The sequence below is a fragment of the Ranitomeya variabilis genome, chromosome 1, assembly GCF_051348905.1.
Source record: "Ranitomeya variabilis isolate aRanVar5 chromosome 1, aRanVar5.hap1, whole genome shotgun sequence".
Lineage (NCBI taxonomy): Eukaryota > Metazoa > Chordata > Amphibia > Anura > Dendrobatidae > Ranitomeya > Ranitomeya variabilis.
In genome coordinates, this window is record NC_135232.1 from 321,706,472 (window position 1) to 321,730,640 (window position 24,169).

General features: G+C 44.8%; 1 protein-coding gene, 1 long non-coding RNA gene and 2 other non-coding genes across 4 annotated transcripts; 3 read left to right on the plus strand and 1 right to left on the minus strand.

Annotated features, from left to right (window-relative positions):
• Window positions 1–2,756: 2,756 nt before the first annotated feature.
• On the minus strand, window positions 2,757–3,637 carry LOC143793971 (uncharacterized). Its single transcript, XR_013220359.1, has 2 exons — window positions 3,336–3,637; window positions 2,757–2,834 (listed from the first exon to the last, which is right to left on the minus strand). It is a non-coding gene; the product is annotated as an uncharacterized LOC143793971 (long non-coding RNA).
• Window positions 3,638–6,346: 2,709 nt separating this feature from the next.
• Window positions 6,347–19,872, plus strand: LOC143795089 (uncharacterized). The gene is made up of 5 exons (XM_077280996.1): window positions 6,347–6,487; window positions 7,097–7,159; window positions 7,568–7,593; window positions 7,894–7,946; window positions 15,206–19,872. The coding sequence occupies exon 5, from the start codon at window positions 15,229–15,231 to the stop codon at window positions 19,870–19,872; it is 4,644 nt and encodes a 1,547-aa protein (XP_077137111.1). The 5' UTR covers window positions 6,347–6,487; window positions 7,097–7,159; window positions 7,568–7,593; window positions 7,894–7,946; window positions 15,206–15,228.
• LOC143797499 (small nucleolar RNA SNORD126) lies at window positions 6,906–6,980 on the plus strand. Its single transcript, XR_013220516.1, has one exon. It is a non-coding gene; the product is annotated as a small nucleolar RNA SNORD126 (small nucleolar RNA).
• Window positions 7,676–7,820, plus strand: LOC143797496 (small nucleolar RNA SNORA79). Its single transcript, XR_013220514.1, has one exon. It is a non-coding gene; the product is annotated as a small nucleolar RNA SNORA79 (small nucleolar RNA).
• Window positions 19,873–24,169: the final 4,297 nt, after the last annotated feature.

Sequence of the window (24,169 nt, forward strand, 5' to 3'; positions counted from 1 at the left end):
TATTTTCCAGTCATCTACTATTCTAGTATAATTGCAATGTTTTGGAAAAAACTGCCTATGAAAACAGTATCTTTTTTAAAAAAGATAAACACTCAAAATGCATCCAAATTATTATGCACAGCAGAGTTTTCAACCTTTTTTTTTATTTTGAACAAAAAAATGGTCAATTGTGAAGTTATAAGCATTATCAGCTTATTACAAAATGAAATCAAACAGTTTTCAAGTGAAAACTTTATTCAAGGTGATGTTACATTTGCACATAGGACCCCTTGTTCGAAAGAAGCTTCTGAACTCTCTCGTCCATTGAATTTGTCAGTTTTTGGATGGTTTCTGCTTCAATTGTTTTGCATGTGGACAGAATACCCTTCCAGAGCTGTTGCTTAGATGTGAACTGCCTCCCGCCATCATAGACACTCCTTTTGATGATGCTCCAGAGGTTCTCAATGGGGTTGAGGTCAGGGGAAGATGGTGGCCACACCATAAGTTTGTCCTCTTTTATGCCCATAGCAGCCAGAGATGCAGATGTGTTTTTTGCAGCATGAGACGGTGCATTATCATGCATGAAAATGATCTTGAAAGCACGGTTCTTCCTCTTGAACCATGGCAGGAAGTGTTGTTTTAGAAACTCCACATAGATTATGGAGTTCATCTTTACCCTTCAGGGATCATAAAGGGGCTGACAATCTCTCTCCCCATGATTCCAGCCCCAAACATTACTCCACCTCCTCCTTGTTCGCGCCTTAGCCGTGTTTTCATGGGGTGTCCATCCTCCACTCCATCCATCTGGACCATCGAGCGTTGCACGGCACTCATCGGTGAACAAAACAGTTTGGAAGTCAGTCTTCATGTATTGTTTGGCCCACTGGAGCCGTTTCTGCTTGTGTGCTGTGGATAGAGGTGGTCGACAGGATGGCTTACGCACAGCTGCAAACCTCTGAAGGGCCCTGCATCTTGTTGTTCTGGGGACGTTGGAGGCACCAGCAGCTTCAAAAACTTGTCTGCTGCTATGACAAGGCATTTTTGCAGCTGCTCTTTTAACCTTACGCAATTGCCTGTTGGAAAGAGTCCTCAATTTTTCCTTATCAGCACGCACACGCGTGTGCTGGGAATCAGCTACATACTTCTTGATTGTGCGATGATCACGATGAAGTGTCTTGGCAATGTTGATTGTAGTCATACCTTGACCTAAATACTCCACAATTTGTTGCTTCTCAGCAGCCGACACATCCTTTTTCTTTCCCATTTTGGCAAAAAATGTAGGCTGCTTAATAATGTGGAACAGCCTTCTTAAGTAGTCTTGCCTTTATTTGGACACACCTTCCAAACTAATGTCCACAGGTATCTGCAATTGCTTTCAGTGATATAAAGAGCCCTGACACACATCACCATCAATGAGTTTAAATGACAAACAAAAAAATTCTAACCTTATCACTCCTAAACTCTATGTGCATAATAATTTGGAACACAGTGTAGTGACCGAATAATACTACATACAAGGGACAAATACCGCCACACCATGAACAGATCACATATTACCACCACACAGTAACCAAATAATATGACATATTAGGGCAGCACGGTTCAGAGGTTAGCACTGCAGCCTTGCAGCGCTGGGGTCCTGGGTTCAAATCCCACCAAGGACAACATCTGCAATGAGTTTGTATGTTCTCCCCATGTTTGCGTGAGTTTCCTCTGGGTACTCTGGTTTCCTCCCACATTTACAAAGACATACTGCTAGGGAATCTAGATTGTGAGCCCCATCGGGGACAGTGGCAATAATGTCTGTAAAGCGCTGTGAAATTAATAGCGCTATATAAATGACTAAAAATAAATAAAAATAAACATTACAAGCATATAGGGACCACATGATACCACATGATACCACATACAAGGAGAAATACTGCCACGCCGTGACCAGACCACAAATTACCTAGTTGTTGGCATCGCTCCGTCACCAGGTTGTATTTCTATGGGGGGCCTCCTCCGCATATACTTGTGGGACCTAGTAAAATATTTTTATGTATAGGTGACCCTTAAGCCTATTTGGCTGGTTCAGCTCCATACTCATTTGGACAACTGTCGGATATGTTTTGCATAGGGTTGTCCCATGTGCATAAATGAATCATATATTATGCTGTCCAAATAGGGGTTCTTGCACATCTCCTCATGAGCCATTAGGTTATATTTGGGTGTCAATACCATACTAGGTTACGGTCTCTATTACCTGTGTGTATCGGATGGTGTTTGTATTTTATAACTATGTTTTTAACGGTTTGTATTGTTTTTTGAATTGTTCAATAAAATCAGCGTGTTATTTTTTTTATTTATGACTATTTATTATTGGATGGTGTGCAATTTTCTTTGCATTAATGCTTTTCTCTATTTGCCTAAATAATTAATTCTATTACTGACATTGCACCCTCGGTACATTTTGGATATCATATGGCGGTGCGCCCAATCTTTTGATTATTTCAGACCACAAATTATCAACACATAGTGCCCGAATACTACAATATTGATTATGAATACAAACCACAATACTAAAAACACTGTTATTACCACCAGTGACAATGTACACAGTACCTCTGTATATAGTGTCAGTGTACTGGTAATACAGTGATCACCAGTGACATTATACACAGGAGCTCTGTATATATTGTATAGTGTACGGGTAATACAGTGATCACCAGTGACATTATACACAGGAGCTCTGTACACAGTATATAGTGTAAATGTGCAAGCAACACACTGACTCACCGGTGACATCTGCAGTTGAGGTATTTTTTCTTCATCCAGTGCAGACCGCCATTACTTCTTCCAGCAAAGATTCGTCTCTGCAGAAAATAACACAGTTAGCTATAGCTGATCGCTTCCAGAGCACATTCCCTACTATTTTCCTCGACTTCTATACTATGTCAGATGAAGAAAAAAAAGACAGTGCCACCCTGCTCAGTAGCAGGACCCTTTTGTTCTCCCCATGGAAGACAGTAAGATCAAAAGTAAATTACACCAGTAATAATGTCCCCTGATTGGCCCCTACAGCAATTATGTCCCCATTTGCCACCATAAACCAATAATGTATGTTCCTCATCCTGACCTCAATACAGTAATTATGTCACCCCTTTATTTAATAAGGTGCCAGATCCTTGGTCCCTTTATTTAATGTCTCCATCTTGGACCCCAATGTCCACCTTAATAAGGTCCCTATCCTGGGCCCCTTCCAGTAATAATGTCCTCATCCTGGGCCCCTTTATTTAATGTACCCTCCCTGGGCCCCTATGTCCGTCCCTATGGCCACTACCTTGCCCAAATACAGAGGGGGGGATTCTTCTCACCTTCTTGCGCTCCCCAGCATCTTCTTGTGGCTTCATATTTGGCGTGGTCGTTACAATGGCTGCCGACTGCAGCTGTGACAGGGCGCTCTGCTCTGTGACAGGCCGCGCGCTGACGTCACATAGCAGTAACATTGAAAGGCCGCCGACCTATCAAAGGCTGCAGGAGTCATTTAACAAAACTGCTATGTGACTTCAACACATGGCCTGTCACAGAGCAGAGCGCCCTGTCACAGTAGCAGCCGGTATTCCTCTTGATGTGCGTTGTCGCCAGGGTCGGCTCCAGGTTTTCATGGGCCCCTTTAACACATGCCACGATTCCTGATGCACAGATAAAAAAACAGATATAGTACAAAATATAGGCACCACACAGTGCGCCATACAGTATTACGGGCACCTCATAGTCCTCCATACAGTATTATGGTCAACACATAATGCTCCATACAGTATTACGGGCACCTCATAGTCCTCCATACAGTATTATGGTCAACCACATAGTCCTCCATACAGTATTATGGGCACCTCATAGTCAGCCATACAGTATTATGGTCAACACATAGTGCTCCATACAGTATTACGGGCACCTCATAGTCCTCCATACAGTATTATGGTCAACCGCATAGTCCTCCATTCAGTATTACGGGCACCTCATAGTCCTCCATACAGTATTATGGTCAACCACATAGTCCTCCATACAGTATTACGGGCACCTCACAGTCCTCCATACAGTATTATGGGCAACCACATAGTCCTCCATATAGTATTATTGGCCCCATATAATGCTCCTCCATACAGTATTACTGTTCCCATATAATGCTCCTCCATACAGTATTATTGGCCCCACATAGTCCTCCATATAGTATTATGGGCCCCATGTAATGCTCCTCCATACAGCACATCATGGGCCCCCTGCTCCTACATTACAGTATTGTGGGCCCCGTGCTTCTCCACACAGTATTACGCCCCCCCAGCTCCTCCACACAGTATTATGCCCCAGCTCCTCAATACAGTATTATGGACTCCCCACTCCTCCAGACAGTATTATGCCCCCCCGCACAGTATTATGCCCACCCCTGAACAGTATTATTGCCGCCCGCACAGTATTATTGCCCCCAATGCAAAGTATTATGCCCCGCACAGTATTTCCTCCCCCAGCTCCTCCACACAGTATTATGCCCCCCTCCCCCTGCACAGTATTATGCCCCCCCCCCTCTCCTTCATAAATTATTATGGGCCCCAGTCAGACATAGAGAAAAAAAAATCCTCACCTCTCCCGTTCCCAGCGCAGGTCCGGTGCACTCAGTGTCTCTCCGGCTCTGCAACGCTCAGGACAGAGAGGCTGAGCGCGCAGTGATGACGTCATCGCACCCTCTGCCCTGAGACAGAGGGAGCTGAAAACACTGCAGCTGCCGCAGGAACCAGGAGAGGTAAGTATTAGAAGGGGGGCCTGATGCCAGCGCTGGCACCGTGGGGGGGGGCCCTTGTCGTGGCGGCGGTCGGTGCCGCCCGAAGATTTAAAGGGCCCGCGTTTTTTTTCTTTCCTTCTCCTCCTCCCTGGGTCGGGGCCCACCGGGCATTTCACCGGTATCCCGGTGGGCCAGTCCGACCCTGGGAATATGTAAAAAAAAAAAAATAAGGGATATGAAATGGTTTACTGTATGTAAACCACGTCTCATATCCTGTCGGGTTTGAGAAGGAGAGAGCAAAAGCCGGCGGTTGATTACTGGCTTTTCTGCTATCTAGCTCTGTATTAAATATAAATATATATGTGTCTCACTGACACACACACACACACATATAGACTGTATATATGCTTTCACGAATATTTGAGAACATGGATCCATTATATGTCCATTTTGCAAGCCCGTACGGATGACACACGGATACTTTTTGGAGAAAAAAAATCGCATCCTCGCATTGAATACGGATCACTGTTCAGGAACTTTTCTGCTTATCTTGACAGTAAAAAACGGACTGTATTTTGATACGTTAAGTCTGACCCCGGCCTTACTCTGTAAGAGACTGGAACATGTATGCAAGGATTTACTTTTAAAGGGAACCTGTTGCCCCCAAAATGGAAGTTGAGCTAAGCCCACCGGCATCAGGAGCTTATCTACAGCATTCTATAATGCATTCTGTAATGGTGTAGATAAGCCCCCCATGTAACCTGAAAGATGAGAAAAAGAGGTTATATTATACTCACCCAGGGGCGGTCCAGGTCCGATGGGTGTTGCGGTCCGGTGCTGGGTCTCCTATCTTCTTACAATGACATCCTCTTGTCTTCTTGCTCCGGCGTACTTTGTCCTGTTGAGGGCAGAGCAAAGTACTGCAGTGCGCAGGCCCCGGGAAAGGTCAGAGAGGCCAGACGCCTGCGCACTGCAGTACTTTGCTCTGCCCCGTACGCTGGAGCAAGAAGACAAGAGGATGTCATTGTAAGAAGATAGGAGACCCAGCACCGGACCGCGACACCCATCGGCCCTGGACCGCATCGGGACCGCCCCTGGGTGAGTATAATCTAACCTCTTTTCCCCATCTTTCAGGATACATCGGGGGCTTATCTACAGCATTACAGAATGCATTACAGACTGCTGTAGATAAGCCCCTGATGCCGGTGGGCTTAGCTCAACTTCCATTTTGGGGGCGACAGGTTCCCTTTAAGAATAAGAATCGTACCCAGCGCCAGCAGATGTCACAGCACTAACTAATGTAGAAACAACACGTACAAACATCAGCTATTAGAAAATCACACAAGTCACAATACAGACTAGGAGTGAGGGCCTGATCCCAGGAGCCGCAATCTGAGACCATGGCTAAGAACCCTTCACTAGACACCACACCAGCAGCATGTAATGAGGCCAGTTTTTACTTTTTACAGTGCAGGGACTGGACAAAGCGGGAAAAGTAGCGCCACGTGCAAGGTGAGCCGGAGCGCCCATCAGTACTGGACGGACAGGAGAGGAGGCCCCTCCTCCTGACCAGTCTCCTCCCCAGTCCCCTCCCGGTAGGAGGCGGAGCTTTGTGCTGTGGGCGGCCCCTCCCCTTCCCAGAACCTTAGCCTCCATTACAGGAGCTGCTGCTGCAGTAGACGCTCTCACTTACCTACGGGCTTGAGGTCGGTGCACAACAAAGCTCCGCTGCTCCAGCTCGTTCCTGAGGTTAGTGCGGGGGCGCGGGCCGGGACTTGTTTGTTGTTCTCCGGTCGCGGAGTTGTGTGTGTGCGGCGTTGTGTCTCTCTGACCTCCAGGCCGCCATGTTGTTGAGCACGCGGTGGCTCCGTGTTCCCGCGCTTTCTGTGGTACTTGGCTTGTCCCTCGTTTTCCATGTGCGGTCAGTAGCCCAGTCCTGTGGCGGACACGTCACTACAGGCTTCTTATTATTCTTTGGTGTCCGGGAGCGGCAATGGCGGCCCTGTGGGGTGTTCCGCCTCGTTGTGTGCCTGGAGCTAGCACTCCGCTCTGCCCGTTACTGACCCTAGAGAGGCTGCGCTCCTTCCCTGTGATCACTGTCGTGGATTTGTTTGCTGGGACTTGGCCGAATGTATGCCCAGCGATGCCTGTAACGCCCCGTGTCTCCAGCCTGCTGTGATGAGTTTGCATAGTCCGTGTTTCACCTGAAAACCAATGATTATGTTCATGCCCTGAGCAGGCTTGTGCTGTGCCCACTGCTTTCCCAGTGATGTGGGGTCTCTGCCCGGCTGCTGCTCCCCATGATATATTAGATTTATAACTTCCACTTGAATAATATTCAATGTTCATTCCCCTCAGATGGTTAGTAGACTACGACCACTGTGACATACACGGATTTTCTGCCAGAGAAGACTTGTGCAGGTAAGCAACACACCTATCATCTTTACTAATGTGTCCTCTGCTTTAGCCCGAAGGTTGTGATCATGTTGTTCGTGACCCTTTTGTAGACCTTACAGGTGCATTTACATGAGCTAATGTAAGGGTTAAATCTGTCTAGATATGTTGTGGGTTTGTCATGACTTGACAAATTACTCGTAAATGTGTTTAAAGGGTTAACTGTCTTGCGTCATTCATCCCAGTTCTAGTAGAACAAGTGGTGGGCGAGCTCCATAAGTACCCTGTGGCGTTCCGTGATGAGTTTGCATAGTCCGTGTTTCACCTGAGATCTGTGATTACAATTCATGCTCTGAGCCACATTTGTCCCTGCGGTCTACGGTAATTCCCTTTAGTAACTTATGTTGCTTCATGACCTTTTTCTGTTTTCTTTAGGTGATCTGGATGTCAGGATAATAAAGGTAAATTTCATTGGTTTGATCTGACTTGTGCTGATTTTCTTACCCTATTATTGGCTAGTGATTTATTAACCCTTCCACTCATCGATGGCTGTTCCTTTCTGAGCCCCGAGCTATGGGCTTTGAGATTTTAGGCTATCGTAGATTAAAGTTGCCTTTTTCACTCGGGAGTGAGTAAAGGTGGGTTGGCTGCCTCACCTCTCTTCTGAATTTTGCGGGGCAAGACAAAAAAAAAATCCGTACTCTAAATGTGTGGTATGTATGACTAGCATGTGTGCTCATTTCTAATCAATCTTGTTGCAGGTTACTTGGACTGATGACAACCTACAGTTGATGCCATCTTGTTTTGTCTGAAGGTACAGTATCATAACGCTATCAATTTTCCTAGTTTCACTTACTGTATTTATCGCCAGTCTGTGGCTGCCCCATTTTTGAAAGCTTCACACAGAGTTCAGTGAGTGTTCTCCAAAAAAGTTGTCATAAAGGTCCTAATTTCCCCATAAATGTCCTGACTCTTGCAAGTCAGATCTCAACTTCTGGGTTGTGATCTTTGCATGCAGAGCAGGATCCAACAACCTTTGATGGATCTCTGTATGTAAGGGCAAAATCTGTCTTTGCACTACCCCAGTGCTTCAGCATGTTTTTACTAAGCTGTTGTCGAACAGTAACCACTTTACTTTTCTGTTACCACTTAATTCTGTTTGTCAGCGGCTTTCTCATAAAGAAACGTGCACTCAACTGAACGGGTGCTCCTTTGTGTGAGGGAAAGTTGACCAAACAAAGTCAACAGCCATCTAATGTATGCGGCTGGTGGCTAGTGTGAACACTGTAAAATTACATTTACTTTTTTTTTTTAAATTGATTACTTCCAGTTTATAAATACCTGTAACTCAAATTTAATTTGCACAATAGGTCATGTCCTGAAAACTTGTCTTTAAATGGCCCAGGAAGCTTTAGTCCCTTTCCACCACCCTTTTTAGATTCTTTAATAATAGTTTAGTGTTTGCTGCCACAGGTGATTTGTGTTATTTGCCAAGCTTTCTGGAGTTAAAATTTTCCCCAAGAACCCACACTAGGTCCCAATATATACTTAAAGGGAAGGTGCCATCAAAAAAAATTTTTTTCCAGCGATTCAAAAAAAAAAAATAAAAAAATAATTAATGTTTACATTTTCTTAAAAAATATGATCATTTGTATTTTAATTTAGTAAAATATGAAAAATAATTTTTAACGGTTTGGCATTTACACTTTTAACCCCTTCACGACCCATGACGCCTATGCGGCGTCATGGAATGATCGCATCCCTGCAGATCGGGTGAAAGGGTTAATTCCTATTTTACCCGATCTGCAGGGAGAGGGGGAGTTGTACTTCAGCCTAGGGGGGGTGGCTTTGCCCCCACGTGGCTACGATCGCTCTGATTGGCTGTTGAAAGTGCAACAGCCAATCAGAGCAATTTGCAATATTTCACCTATGAAAATGGTGAAATATTGCAATCCAGCCATGGCCGATGCTGCAATAGCATCTGCCATGGCTGGAAATCATGTACTGGCCCCCCCCCCACCGCCCCCGATCTCCTCCCCAGTCCTCCGTTCTGTCAGGTACCCCCCTCCGTCCCCCTGTCCGCTCCCCCGTGCTCCTGTCCGCTCCCCCTGTCCTCCGATCCCCCCCCCCCTGTGCTCCGATCCACCCCCCCACCACCCCCTCATACTTACCGATCCTCCCGAAGTCGGTCCGTCTTCTCCCTGGGCGCCGCCATCTTCCAAGATGGCGGGCGCATGCTCAGTACGCCCGCCGAATCTGCAGGCTGGCAGATTCGTTACAGGTACATTTTGATCGCTGTGGTAGGTTCTACCACAGCGATCAAAATTAAAAAATAATAAATAAACCCCCCCCTTTATCACCCCCATAGGTAGGGACAATAATAAAATAAAGAAAATATTTTTTTTTCTTTTTCCACTAGGGTTAGGGTTACGGTTAGGGGTAGGGTTATGGCATGTGCACACAGAGCGGATCGGCCGCGGATCCGCAGCGGATTGGCCGCTGCGAATTCGAAGCAGTTTTCCATCAGGTTTACAGTACCATGTACACCTAAGGAAAACCAAATCTGCTGTGCCCATGGTGCGGAAAATTCCGTGCAGAAACGCTGCATTGTATTTTCCGCAGCATGTCAATTCTTTGTGCGGATTCCGCAGCGTTTTACACCTGTTCCTCAATAGGAATCCGCAGGTGAAATCCGCACAAAAAAACACTGGAAATCTGCTGTAAATCCGCAGGCAAAACGCAGTGCCTTTTACCTGCAGATTTTTCAAAAATCGTGCGGAAAAATCTCACACGAATCCGCAACGTGGGCACATACCCTTAGGGTTAGGGTTGGAATTAGGGCTAGGGTTGGAAATAGGGTTAAGATTAGGCTTGTGGTTAGGGTTACGGATAGGGTTAGGGGTGTGTTGGGGTTACAGTTGTGGTTAGGGTTGGGATTAGGGTTAGGATTAGGGTTGGAATTAGGGTTACGGTTGTGTTGCGGTTAGGGTTGTGGTTAGGGGTGTGTTGGGGTTAGGGTTGTGATTAGGGTTATGGCTACAGTTGGGATTAGGGGTGTGTTGGGGTTAGTGTTGAAGTTAGAATTGAGGGGTTTCCACTGTTTAGGCACATCAGGGGTCTCCAAACGCAACATGGCGCCACCATTGATTCCAGCCAATCTTGCGTTCAAAAAGTCAAATGGTGCTCCCGCCCTTCCAAGCCCCGACGTGCGCCCAAACAGTAGTTTACCCCCACATTTGGGGTACCAGCGTACTCAGGACAAACTGGGCAACAACTGTTGGGGTCCAATTTCTCCTGTTACCCTTGCAAAAATAAAAAATTACTTGCTAAAACATAATTTTTGAGGAAAGAACAATTATTTTTTATTTTCACGGCTCTGCGTTATAAACTTCTGTGAAGCACTTGGGGGTTGAAAGTGCTCACCACACATCTAGATAAGTTCCTTCGGGGGTCTAGTTTCCAAAATGGGGTCACTTGTGGGGTGTTTCTACTGTTTAGGCACATCAGGGGCTCTGCAAATGCAATGTGACGCCCGCAGACCATTCCATCAAAGTCTGCATTTCAAATGTCACTACTTCCCTTCCGAGCCCTGACGTGTGCCCAAACAGTGGTTTACCCCCACATATGGGGTATCAGCGTACTCACAACAAACTGGGCAACAAATATTGGGGTCCAATTTCTCCTGTTACTCTTGCAAAAATAAAAAAATTCTGGGCTAAAAAAATATTTTTGAGGAAAGGAAACACATTTTTTATTTTCACGGCTCTGCGTTATAAACTTCTGTGAAGCACTTGGGGCTTCAAAGTGCTCACTACACATCTAGATAAGTTCCCTTGGGGGTCTAGTTTCCAAAATGGAGTCAATTGTGGGGAGTTCCTACTGTTTAGGCACATCAGGGGCTCCGCAAACGCAACCTGACGCCCGCAGAGCATTCCATCAAAGTCTGCATTTCAAAACGTCACTACTTCCCTTCCGAACCCCGACGTGTGCCAAAACAGTGGTTTACCCCCACATATGGGGTATCATCGTACTCAGGAGAAACTGGAAAACAACTTTTGGGGTCCAATTTCTCCTATTACCCTTGGGAAAATAAAAAATTGTGGGCTAAAAAATCATTTTTGAGAAAAGAAAAATTATTTTTTATTTTCATGGCTCTGCGTTATAAACTTCTGTGAAGCACTTGGGGGTTCAAAGTGCTCACCACACATCTAGATTAGTTCCTTGGGAGGTCTAGTTTCCAAAATGGGGTCACTTGTGCGGGAGCTCCAATGTTTAGGCACACAGGGGCTCTCCAAACGCGACATGGTGTCCGCTAAAGATTGGAGCCAATTTTTCATTGAAAAAGTCAAATGGCGCTCCTTCCCTTCCGAGCCCTGCCGTGCGCCCAAACAGTGGTTTACCCCCACATATGAGGTATCAGCGTACTCAGGACAAATTGGACAACAACGTCCGTGGTCCAGTTTCTCCTTTTACCCTTGGGAAAATAAAAAAATTTTCGCTAAAATATCATTTTTGTGACTAAAAAGTTAAATGTTCATTTTTTACTTCCATGTTGCTTCTGCTGCTGTGAAACACCTGAAGGGTTAATAAACTTCTTGAATGTGGTTTTGAGCACCTTGAGGGGTGCAGTTTTTAGAATGGTGTCACTTTTGGGTATTTTCAGCCATATAGAACCCTCAAACTGACTTCAAATGTGAGGTGGTCCCTAAAAAAAATGGTTTTGTAAATTTTGTTGTAAAAATGAGAAATCACTGGTCAAATTTTAACCCTTATAACTTCCTAGCAAAAAAAAAAATTGTTTCCAAAATTGTGCTGATGTAAAGTAGACATGTGGGAAATGTTATTTATTAACTATTTTGTGTCACATAACTCTCTAGTTTAACAGAATAAAAATTCAAAATGTGAAAATTGCGAAATTTTCAAAATTTTTGCCAAATTTCCGTTTTTTTCACAAATAAACTCAGAAATTATCGACCTAAATTTACCACTAACATGAAGCCCACTATGTCACGAAAAAACAATCTCAGAATCGCTAGGATCCGTTGAAGCGTTCCTGAGTTATTACCTCATAAAGGGACACTGGTCAGAATTGCAAAAAACTGCAAGGTCATGAAGGGGTTAAAACCCCTTTCTGTCATTGGACGTACTGTTCCGTCCATGTGGGGTGGGCCCTACTTCCCAAGGACGGAATAGTACGTCCAGCGCGATTGGCCGCGCTCACAGGGGGAGCGCGGCCGGGTGTCAGCTGCCTATCGCAGCTGACATCCGGCGCTATGTGCCAGGAGCGGTCCTCAAACATGATCGCGGTGTGCCGGCTGTATAGGGAAGCATCGCGCAGGGAGGGGGCTCCCTGCGGGCTTCCCTGAGACCCCCGGAGCAACGCGATGTGATGGCGTTGCTCCGAGGGTCTCCTACCTCCTTCCTTCGCTGCAGGTCCCGGATCCAAGATGGCCGTGGCATCCGGGTCCTGCAGGGAGGGAGGTGGCTTACCGAGTGCCTGCTCAGAGCAGGCGCTTGGTAAGCCTGCAGTGCTCCAAGTCAAATCGGTGATCTGTGATGTCCCCCCCCCCCCCCTGGGACACAGTAAAGTTTTTAAAAAAAGTCCACATGTGTGAAAAAAATAAATAAATAAAAAAAAATCCTAAATAATTATTCCCATAAATACATTTCTTTATCTAAATAAAAAACAAAAGTACACATATTTAGTATCGCCGCGTCCGTAACGACCCAACCTATAAAACTGTCCCACTAGTTAACCCCTTCAGTAAACACCGTAAGGAAAGAGGCAAAAAACAACGCTTTATTATCATACCGCCGAATAAAACACGATCAAAAAGACAGATCTAAATAACCATGGTACCGCCGAAAGCGTCATTTTGTCCCACAAAAAAAGAGCCGCCATACAGCATCAGCAAAAAAATAAAAAAGTTATAGTCCTCAGAATAAAGCGATGCCAAAATAATTATTTATTCTAGAAAATAGTTTTTATCGTATAAAAGCGCCAAAACATAAAAAAATGATATAAATGAGGTATCGCTGTAATCGTACTGACCCGAAGAATAAAACTGCTTTATCAATTTTACCAAACGCGGAACGGTATAAACGCCTCCCCCAAAAGAAATTCATGAATAGCTGGTTTTTGGTCATTCTGCCTCACAAAAATCGGAATAAAAAGCAATCAAAAAATATCACGTGCCCAAAAATGTTACCAATAAAAACGTCAACTCGTCCCGCAAAAAACAAGACCTCACATGACTCTGGTCTCAAATATGGAAAAATTACAGCTTAGTCCATGAGCCGGGCCAGATATCGGTACCACCCGGAGTGACTAATTTTCTTTGGTATTTTTAGGTAGATGCATGTCTGTAGTTTATTTTTTGATATGATAGCCCTTACATATACGTAGCTTATTAACCCCTTCAGCCCTAGGCCTATTTGTACCCAAGTGCCTAAGCCAATCTGACCTGTGCCACTTCATGGGCTAATAACTTTGGAACGCTTTCACCTATCCAAGCCATTCTGAGATTGTTTTCTCGTGACATATTGTACTTCACGTCAGTGCTAAATGGGAGTCAATATATTTTACCTTTCTATATAAAAAAAATGCTAAATATTCGGAAATTTTGGAAAAATCGGCAATTTTTTAACTTTGAAATTCTCTGCTTTTTACAAAAATACTGATACCCCCCCATAATAGTTATTAATTTACACTCCCCACATGTTTACTTCATATTGGCATCATTTTGAAAATGAAACCTTATTGTTTTACGACGTAATAGGGCTTATAGTTTTATGCGCAATTTTTCACATTTACAGCAAAACCCACTTTTCAAAGGACCAAGTCACTTCTGAAGTCACTTTAAGGGGCTTACATAACAGAAACCACCCATAAATTACCCCATTTTGCAAACTACACCCCTCAAGCTGTTCAAAACTCATTTTTAAAAACTGTTAACCCTTTAGGTGTTCCACAGGAATTTTAGCAGAATGAAGGCGAAATTTCAAAATTTCATTTTTTTTCCAGATATTACATTGTAATCCAATTTTACCTGCAACCTAGCAAGGGTTAACGGCAAACCCAAACTTGGTTACCCTAATTCTGCAGTTTATAGAAACACCCCACATGTACTCGTAAACTAAAGTATGGGCACACAGCACAGCTCAACACGGAAGGAGCGCTATGTGGTTTTTGGGTGGCGGATTCACTGGAAGAAATCTAGGGGGCCATGTCACATTTGAAGGCTGCCTGAGGTACCCCCACAGTGGAAACCCCAAAAAGTGACCCTATTTTGGAAACTACACCCCCAAGGAATCTTTTAGGGGGTATAGTGACCACTTTGACCCAACCAGTGTTTCACAGTAGTTGGAAACACTTGGTTGAGAAAATGGAAAAAGTGCATTTTTTACATGAAGGTGTCATTTTAGGCTCATTTTTTTATTTTTAAGAGGTGTACCAGCAAAAAATGCACCCCACTATTTGTTCACCAATCTCTCCCGAACACAACAACACCCGATATGTTGTCGTACACTGCAGTATTGGGGAACGGCAGGCCTCGGAAGGGAAGGAGCGCCAAATGACTTTTGGAGTGCAAATTTTACTGGAAGAAATCTAGGGGGCTATGTCACATTTGAAGACACCCTGAGGTGCCCCAACACACGCACACACACTGACACATACACGTTCTGTGCTGAACAGGACTCTCCGGTCTTCTCTGCAGAGCTCCTATCTCCCTCTGTAGAGGCTGACACCTCCCAGGCTTGTGACTGATCACATGGCCGTGACATCACCACAGGTCCTGTAGTCCTGTACTGTGTGCTGCTGCTGGTAAGGAACTTGTGGAGAGAGGGGGAACAGTCACCTAGCACCAGCGCTCCCAGCTCTAAGAACGAGCGCCTCATGAAGGTGGGCCCCTGCCTCCTCCTTCCCTGCGCGGCGGCCTTTCCCCCCGGCGGCTGTATTCGGCGTATAAGACAACCGCCCTCTTGGAGCCATGTTTTTCATGGCTAAAAAGTTGTCTTATACGCCAGGAAATACGGTAAATAAAATTTTAATGTTTTTCTTTGTGTTTGCAGGTGTTTACTGACTATCTAACGGCATGATGGAAGTACCAGCAAGGAAGAAATCACGGATCGACTGTATCATACACTGCTCTAATGATGACAGCGATGATCTGGCGTCCCTTAAGGATTTGGACTCCTGGAAAACATTGCTTAGGGCTGCAGAGATCAGGCAGCATGAATCAGTCCTGGTAGCAGCTAAGGGCCTTGAAGAAGGAGAAATACCACACATACAATATCACCGTAAATGTCGTAGTATCTTTACAATGAAGAAGTCACTGGATTCTATCCTTGGCAAGGGTGTCAATGTCGAAACAGCAAGCAAAATCTCCATGAGGAAGCTACCGAGGGGTGCCCCCAGTGATAGCAGGGTGTATGCCAAAGTATGTATCTTCTGTGAGAAGTCAAGCAAGTACCTAAAAGGAAAACAAACAAGGGAGCCAATTGTCCAGTGTGTTGAGCTACGAGCAGATGAGACGATCCGCAGAGCAGCGATAAGGAAAGGCACACAGAGAATACTTGGTTTACTTAGCAGAGACCTTGTTGCTGCAGAGGGGCACTACCACAAGTCGTGCTACAAACTATTCACAAAAGATGATTCCCAAGTGGCCTGTAGGTCTAGTGCAGCTGAAAATCAGGTCGAAAGCGAGGAAGTACGCTACGAAGAGGCAGAGAAAGAGGCCCTTGAAGAACTCTTCTTGTATATAAGGACTAAATTGTTCCCAAACCCAGAAGTACTGCCTATGATAAACCTCACATCTAGACTTGAGAGATTAATGATATCCCGTGGTATCATCCAACTGAAACCATCGACAAAGAAACATGTTCGACGAAAACTTGAAACAGAGATTGGGGAATCACTCCGCTTTCTCTCAGATGAGAAAGGTAAGCTTCTAGTCTATCCATGTAGCCTATCAATGGACGACCTTGTCCGGCAAGTACACAGCATGACAAAAGATCTGCAAGAAGCAAGAGCTGCTAACTCTGGAGATATCGTAACCAAAGCAGCAATGCAGCTAAGGAATGAGATCAAGAAGCAAGATGTGAGTCAGCCATGGCCTCCCAATACAGATCAGAATGTCGTTCCTGCATTAGTCACTCAATTCCTGCAAACCCTGCTTACAGGAGATTGTGAGTGCCAAACTACCTGTGAAAGAGCTCAACGTCTTGCCACATCCTTCGGCAGTGACTTGGTTTTTGCTGTTACCAATGGAAAGACAAAGCCACCAAAGCACGTACTGCTATCCTTTGCAGTTAAGTCTTTGACCGGCAATACAGAACTGATTCGAACTCTGAATCGTCTTGGCCACTGTGTGTCATATTCAATGGCTGAGGAGATCGATACAGCCCTTTGTATCCAGAAGTTGGAATGTTCAAAGGATGACATCCCAATGCCAGCAAGTATCTACCCAGGTGTGTTCACAACCCTGGCCTGGGATAACATTGACAGACTTGAGGAGACACTAAGTGGAGCAGGTACATCTCATAGAGTCAATGGCATTGCTGTTCAGTCCAATGTTGCATGCTCTGTGACAAAGAAAGTCCTGCCAGATGTAACCAAGTCGAAGAAAAGAAGCATAACTCAGACAGAATTAATGCTACCGATATACAATGTTGGGCAGCGGGGAGAGCCACCCAGGATTGAGACTTCGAATGTTAACACTACCAAGGAGGTCCAGGATTCAAAAACCAAAAACCATATCTGGCTTCTGGCTAGAATGTCAGACCATGAGGATCAGACCACCAGCAGTTGGACTGGGTTCAACATAAAAATCCGCAGCGACATTGTAGTGGCCCAGGACACTGTAAGCTACCTGCCCACTATCAATGCTCCTGCAACAGCCATGTCCACTGTGAATGAAGTCTTGGAGCAAACACATGCCATCATGCAGACCCTGAAGCTTAACAGAATTGTGTGTGTGTTTGATCAAGCACTCTATGCCAAAGCTGCCGAGGTTATCTGGAAACAGGAGAAGTTCAAGAACATTATAATTAGAATGGGTGTCTTCCACACAATCTGTAATCTCCTCTCTATCATAGGGAACAGATTTCAGGATGCAGGCCTTAGAGATCTGTGTGTTGAATCCGGTGTAATCGCTGAAGGATCAGTGTCTGGAGTGATGGACGGCCGGAGGTACAACAGAGCAGTGAGACTACACAAGCTGGTCTATGAAGCACTTATGAGGCTTGCATGGAAAAACTTCCTTCCATGGCTAGAAGAAAACCATGCAAGGGACCTTCACCATCTGGATGAAACACTGAAGAACATCACAAACTTTCGCATCAGTGTGTCGCAGGGATCCTTCGAAAAGCTCTTGGATAATGAATCTTGCACACTTACCCTGAAGCTCTTTCAAGTTTATCTTGAGACCCTCAGAAATGAACAACTCTCAGCATTCTGGATGTCATACTTGGACATGGTCGAGACCATGCTGGCCCTGGTTCGAGCTTCAAGAGAAGGCAACTGGATGCTTCACCTAGGAGCAATCCGACAGATGATACCATGGTGTTTTGCCTATGACAAGGTCAACTATGCCCGATGCCTAACCTATTACTATGCCACAATGTCTCGGCTGCCCATAGAACACCCAGAGGTCCATGAATACTTCATGCAAGGTGGCTTTTCGGTCCAGATCGGTAGCAAGAATCCTTTTGGACGAATTCCTGTGGACCAGACCATTGAAGAGACAATCAACAAAGACACCCAGACACCAGGGGGCACAAAAGGCTTCAGCCTCAAAGTTGGAGCTGTTTCCAGGTTCTACCTGACATCAGAGTACCGCAGTATGTACTTGAGGCAGCTGAGGGCCCTGGTAGGCCAACAATATACTGACTTCAGCCATTCAGACCTACAGGTGTCTAGGATTAGAAGAGATGAAGCCGATGTCCAATCTTTCGTTCAACTGCTGGAGACAGGTTGGGTGAACCCCTTCAACAAAGAGCATAATGGTGAACTTATCAGTTTGTCAACAGCGACTGTAGCACCACCAGATGTAGCCAAAGACCTTCAAGGGGCATACAGTATAGGAGAGGATGCATATCAAACATTCAAGGATGAGCGTTTGGGTACCGATAAGCCAACTACATTGTTTCATGACAAGATGACGAAGAACAAACTTAAAACGTTCTCTAACATCCAAATGAAGACACGCAGACAAGGTCTTGGCAAGGAGGTAATTTTGAAGGCTGACAGAAACCTATTTGGCCAGATGATACTTGTAGCTGAGAACAGAAAGCTACAAATGAGTGATGTCTTGACTCATCCCCTGGGTCCATTGCCATGGGCACTTGCCAATGGTGATGGGTCTATCCGCAAGACCAACAAGGCTGCCCTCGCAAGGGAGTTGGAGAGGAATGCTCGTCCTGCAGAAGTGATCCCCGAGCCCTCTGCAACCATCATTGATGGGATGAGCCTGGTTCAGAAACTGAAGGGAAACAATGCAACATTTGGCCAGCTAGCAGGCACAGCAATGAGTCGCGCTATCCATGAGGGTGCTAAGAGCAAGCGCATTGATATTGTCTTTGACGTCTACAAGGAGACATCCATCAAAGATACAGAAAGAGTCAACAGATATGAAGGCACAGGGATCCATTTCAAGAACATTCAACATGGGCACAACATCCAGCAGTGGAAAAAGCTTCTAAGTAGTTCCTCCAACAAGGCAAGTCTCATAAAGTTTCTGGTAGAAGAATGGAAGGCGAAACACCACAGGGAGAAGCTTGAGGAGAAGGAGCTGTATGTCACATGTGAGCAGCTCTGCTTTAAGATCACCAAAGAACAGTGGGAAGAGGCTGCTGACCTTAAGTCAAATCAAGAAGAAGCAGACACACGCCTCCTTCTCCATGCTCTTCATGCAGCAGAATCTGGTTACAAGTCGGTCATCATCACTTCGGAGGATACTGATGTCATGGTCCTGTGTCTGGGCATGTGCCACAAAATCCCATCCCACCTGTTCCAGAAATGCGGTACACAGAACCGGACAAGATTCCTGGATATCACCACTCTGAGCCGAACATTGGGAGGCAGCGTATGTGATTCATTGATTGGTATGCATGCATTTACAGGCTGTGACACCGTCAGTGCATTCGCTGGCCGTGGGAAGATGACGACACTCAAGCAGTTGAAGATGAACAAGACATACCAGGATGCCTTTCAGGAAGTTGGTCGTTCATGGGAAGTGTCTACCGAACTTTTTGAGAAGTTACAGGAAATCACCTGCCACATGTACCTGCCAACTACCCAAACAACTGAGGTAAACAGGCTCCGTTATCAGCTGTTCTGTGCCAGACGTGGAGTGGTAGAGTCAAGTCAACTCCCTCCTTGCCAGGACTGCCTTTTCATGCATGCACTGCGTGCAAACTACCAGGCTGCGATCTGGAGGAGAAGTCTGCAGAGCCAGCCATGGGTTGCAAACCCAACAGACTGCGGTTGGATGATAGATAACGACGGAAAGCTTGTTGTCAAGTGGATGCAAGGGGCACCAGCACCAGAAGCTATTATACAGCTACTGTCCTGCAAGTGTGTGCGGTCATGTGAACTTCCTCAGTGTACTTGCCTCAGCAATGGCCTGAAGTGCACAGACATGTGCAGATTACAGACATGCCAGAACAAGGGTACTGAAGACGAGCCAGTAGAACAACAGTCAGATTCAGAGTCCGATGTTGAAGATATTATGGAGTAACATATATATATATATATATATATATATATATATATATATATATATATATATATATATATATATATATATATATATATATATATATATATATATATATATATATATATATATATATATATATATGCACATGACATGTTCAGTGTGTATTTACATAACTTGGATTAAATTTTGTTACAAATACTACATCTAGTCACTCCGGGTGGTACCGATATCGTCATATTTGGTTCTTGGCTCATGCTAAAATTCCTGTGGAACACCTAAAGGGTTAACAGTTTTTAAAAATGAGTTTTGAACAGCTTGAGGGGTGTAGTTTGCAAAATGGGGTAATTTATGGGTGGTTTCTGTTATGTAAGCCCCTTAAAGTGACTTCAGAAGTGACTTGGTCCTTTGAAAAGTGGGTTTTGCTGTAAATGTGAAAAATTGCGCATAAAACTATAAGCCCTATTACGTCGTAAAACAATAAGGTTTCATTTTCAAAATGATGCCAATATGAAGTAAACATGTGGGGAGTGTAAATTAATAACTATTATGGGGGGTATCAGTATTTTTGTAAAAAGCAGAGAATTTCAAAGTTAAAAAATTGCCGATTTTTCCAAAATTTCCGAATATTTAGCATTTTTTTATATAGAAAGGTAAAATATATTGACTCCCATTTAGCACTGACGTGAAGTACAATATGTCACGAGAAAACAATCTCAGAATGGCTTGGATAGGTGAAAGCGTTCCAAAGTTATTAGCCCATGAAGTGGCACAGGTCAGATTGGCTTAGGCACTTGGGTACAAATAGGCCTAGGGCTGAAGGGGTTAATAAGCTACGTATATGTAAGGGCTATCATATCAAAAAATAAACTACAGACATGCATCTACCTAAAAATACCAAAGAGAATTAGTCACTCCGCTTGGTACCGATATCGTCAAATTTGGTTCTTGGCTCATGGACTAGCTCTCAAAATGTGGTAACTAGTGTTGAGCGATACCGTCCGATACTTGAAAGTATCGGATCCAATCCGATACCGATACCCGATACCAATACAAGTCAATGGGACTCAAGTATCGGACGGTATTCCTGATGGTTCCCAGGGTCTGAAGGAGAGGAAACTCTCCTTCAGGCCCTGGGAACCATATTAATGTGTAAAAGAAAGAATTAAAATAAAAAATATTGCTATACTCACCTCTCCGACGCAGCCTGCACCTTACCGAGGGAAGCGGCAGCGTTGTTTGTTTAAAATTTGCGCGTTTACTTGGTTACGTGAAGTCCCGGCTTGTGATTGGTCGCGGCGGCCATGTTGCCGGGACGCGGACCAATCACAGCAAGCCGTGACGTAATTTCAGGTCCTGCAGGATTTTAAAATTACGTCCCGGCGTTGTGATTGGTTGCGCCGCAGTCACATGGGCGACGCAACCAATCACAAGCCGTGACGTCACGGGAGGCTGGACACGCGCGTATTTTAAAATGCGCGCTTGTCCAGCCTCCCGTGACGTCCCGGCTTGTGATTTGTTGCATCGCGGTCAACCAATCACAAGCCGGGACTTCACGTAACCAAGTAAACGCGCGAATTTTAAACAAACAACGCTGCCGGTTCCCTCGCTGAGGTCCGGGCTGCGTCGGAGAGGTGAGTATAGCAATATTTTTTATTTTAATTCTCTCTTTTACACATTTTTACATTAATGTTGTTTCGATACCGATACCACAAAAGTATCGGATCTCGGTATCGGAATTCCGATACAGCAAGTATCGGCCGATACCCGATACTTGCAGTATCGGAATGCTCAACACTAGTGGTAACGCAAAAAATGTTTTTTGCAATAAAAAGCGTCTTTCAGTGTGTGACGGCTGCCAATCATAAAAATCTGCAAAAAAACCCGCTATAAAAGTAAATCAAACCCCCCCTTCATCACCCCCTTAGTTAGGGAAAAAATAAAAAAACGTATATTTATTTCCATTTTCCCGTTAGGGTTGGGGCTAGAGTTAAGGCTACAGTTAGGGTTGGGGCTAAAGTTAGGGTTAGGGTTTGGATTACATTTACGGTTGGGATTAGGGTTAGGGGTGTGTCTGGGTTAGAGGTGTGGTTAGGGTTACCGTTGGGGTTAGGGGTGTGTTTGCATTAGGGTTTCAGTTATAATTGGGGTTTCCACTCTTTAGGCACATCAGGGGCTCTCCAAACGCGACATGGCGTCCGATCTCAATTACAGCCAATTCTGCGTTGAAAAAGGAAAACAGTGCTCCTTCCCTTCCGAGCTCTCCCGTGTGCCCACACAGGGGTTTACCCCAACATATGGGGTATCAGCGTACTCAGGACAAATTGGACAACAACTTTTGGGGTCCAAGTTCTCCTGTTACCCTTGGGAAAATACAAAACTGGGGGCTAAAAAATAATTTTTGTGGGAAAAAAAACGTTTTTTATTTGCACGGCTCTGCGTTATAAACTGTAGTGAAACACTAGGGGGTTCAAAGCTCTCAACACATCTAGATGAGTTCCTTAGGGGGTCTACTTTCCAAAATGGTGTCACTTGTGGGGGGTTTCTACTGTTTAGGTACATTAGGGGCTCTGCAAACGCAATGTGATGCCTGCAGACCATTCCATCTAAGTCTGCATTCCAAATGGCGCTCCTTCCCTTCCGAGCCCTCCCATGCACCCAAACGGTGCCCCCCACATATGGGGTATGAGCGCACTCAGGACAAATTGGACAACAACTTTGGGGGTCCAATTTATCCTGTTACCCTTGGAAAAATACAAAACTGGGGGCTAAATAATTTTTGTGGGAAAAAAATGTTTGTTTTATTTTTACTTTACGGCTCTGCATTATAAACTTCTGTGAAGCCCTTGGTGGGTCAAAGTGCTTACCACACATCTAGATTAGTTCCTTAGGGGGTCTACTTTCCAAAATGGTGTCACTTGTGGGGGGTTTCAATGTTTAGACACATCAGTGGCTCTCCAAATGCAACATGACGTCCCATCTCAATTCCTGTCAATTTTGCATTGAAAAGTCAAACGGCGCTCCTTCCCTTCCGAGCTCTGCCATGCGCCCAAACAGTGGTTTACACCCACATATGGGGTATCAGCGTACTCAGGACAAATTGTACAACAACGTTTGGGGTCCATTTTCTCCAGTTACCCTTGGTAAAATAAAACAAATTGGAGCTGAAGTAAATTTTTTGTGAAAAAAAGTTAAATGTTCATTTTTATTTAAACATTCCAAAAATTCCTGTGAAACACCTGAAGGTTTAATAAACTTCTTGAATGTGGTTTTGAGCACCTTGAGGGGTGCAGTTTTTAGAATGGTGTCACTCTTGGGTATTTTCTATCATATAGACCCCTCAAAATGACTTCAAATGAGATGTGGTCCCTGAAAAAAAATGGTGTTGTAAAAATGAGAAATTGCTGGTCAACTTTTAACCCTTATAACTCCCTAACAAAAAAAATTTTGGTTCCAAAATTGTGCTGATGTAAAGTAGACATGTGGGAAATGTTACTTATTAAGTATTTTGTGTGACGTATCTCTGTGATTTAATTGCATAAAAATTCAAAGTTGGAAAATTGTGAAATTTTCGCCAAATTTTCGTTTTTTTTCACAAATAAACGCAGGTAATATCAAATTTTACCACTATCATGAAGTACAATATGTCACGAGAAAACAATGTCAGAATCACCGGGATCCGTTGAAGCGTTCCAGAGTTATAACCTCATAAAGGGACAGTGGTCAGAATTGTAAAAATTGGCTCGATCCATAACGTGCAAACCACCCTTGGGGGTAAAGGGGTTAAACACTAGGGGGAGCAGCTAATGAAATTTGACAAAAACCTAGTGTACAACTAGCTCACATTACTGCACTGCAGTAATTATGGGCTGAGTCTGCTGACATGGGTGTGATGTCACTCCTCTCTTCCCCTTCTGGTGTTTGCTAGGGGATGAGAGGATTCAGGAACAGTGTGCAGCCATTTTGTTGGTGACTGCAAAGTTATACTGACAAGTAGACAGTCACAGAGGATGGCAGGCAGCAAGGATTCTGGGAGATATATGGTGGAGGGAGCAGGGTGACAGCAGCACAGAGTATTTCAGGAGAGCAGTGTGCTGGTCTATGGGGGGCACCCTGTGCGGAGCAGCCAGGGATTGTACATAGAGCGCTGTCTTTTATACACATGGATGGACCGTCTCCTCAGAAATCCAGGAAACATTTCTGCTGATTGATGGCCTGTTCTGATCCAGGCTTTGCATGCAAAGACCCCATTCCCCTCCTCAGATCCTGTCCTGGCGATGTGTGAAAGCGAGGTGACAGGCGCAGTCCGGGGTGATGC

What these genes read in the sequence shown, in the direction of transcription:
- LOC143795089 (XM_077280996.1), top strand. Translation starts at nt 15,229, where the DNA reads ATGATGGAAGTACCAGCAAGGAAGAAATCACGGATCGACTGTATCATA.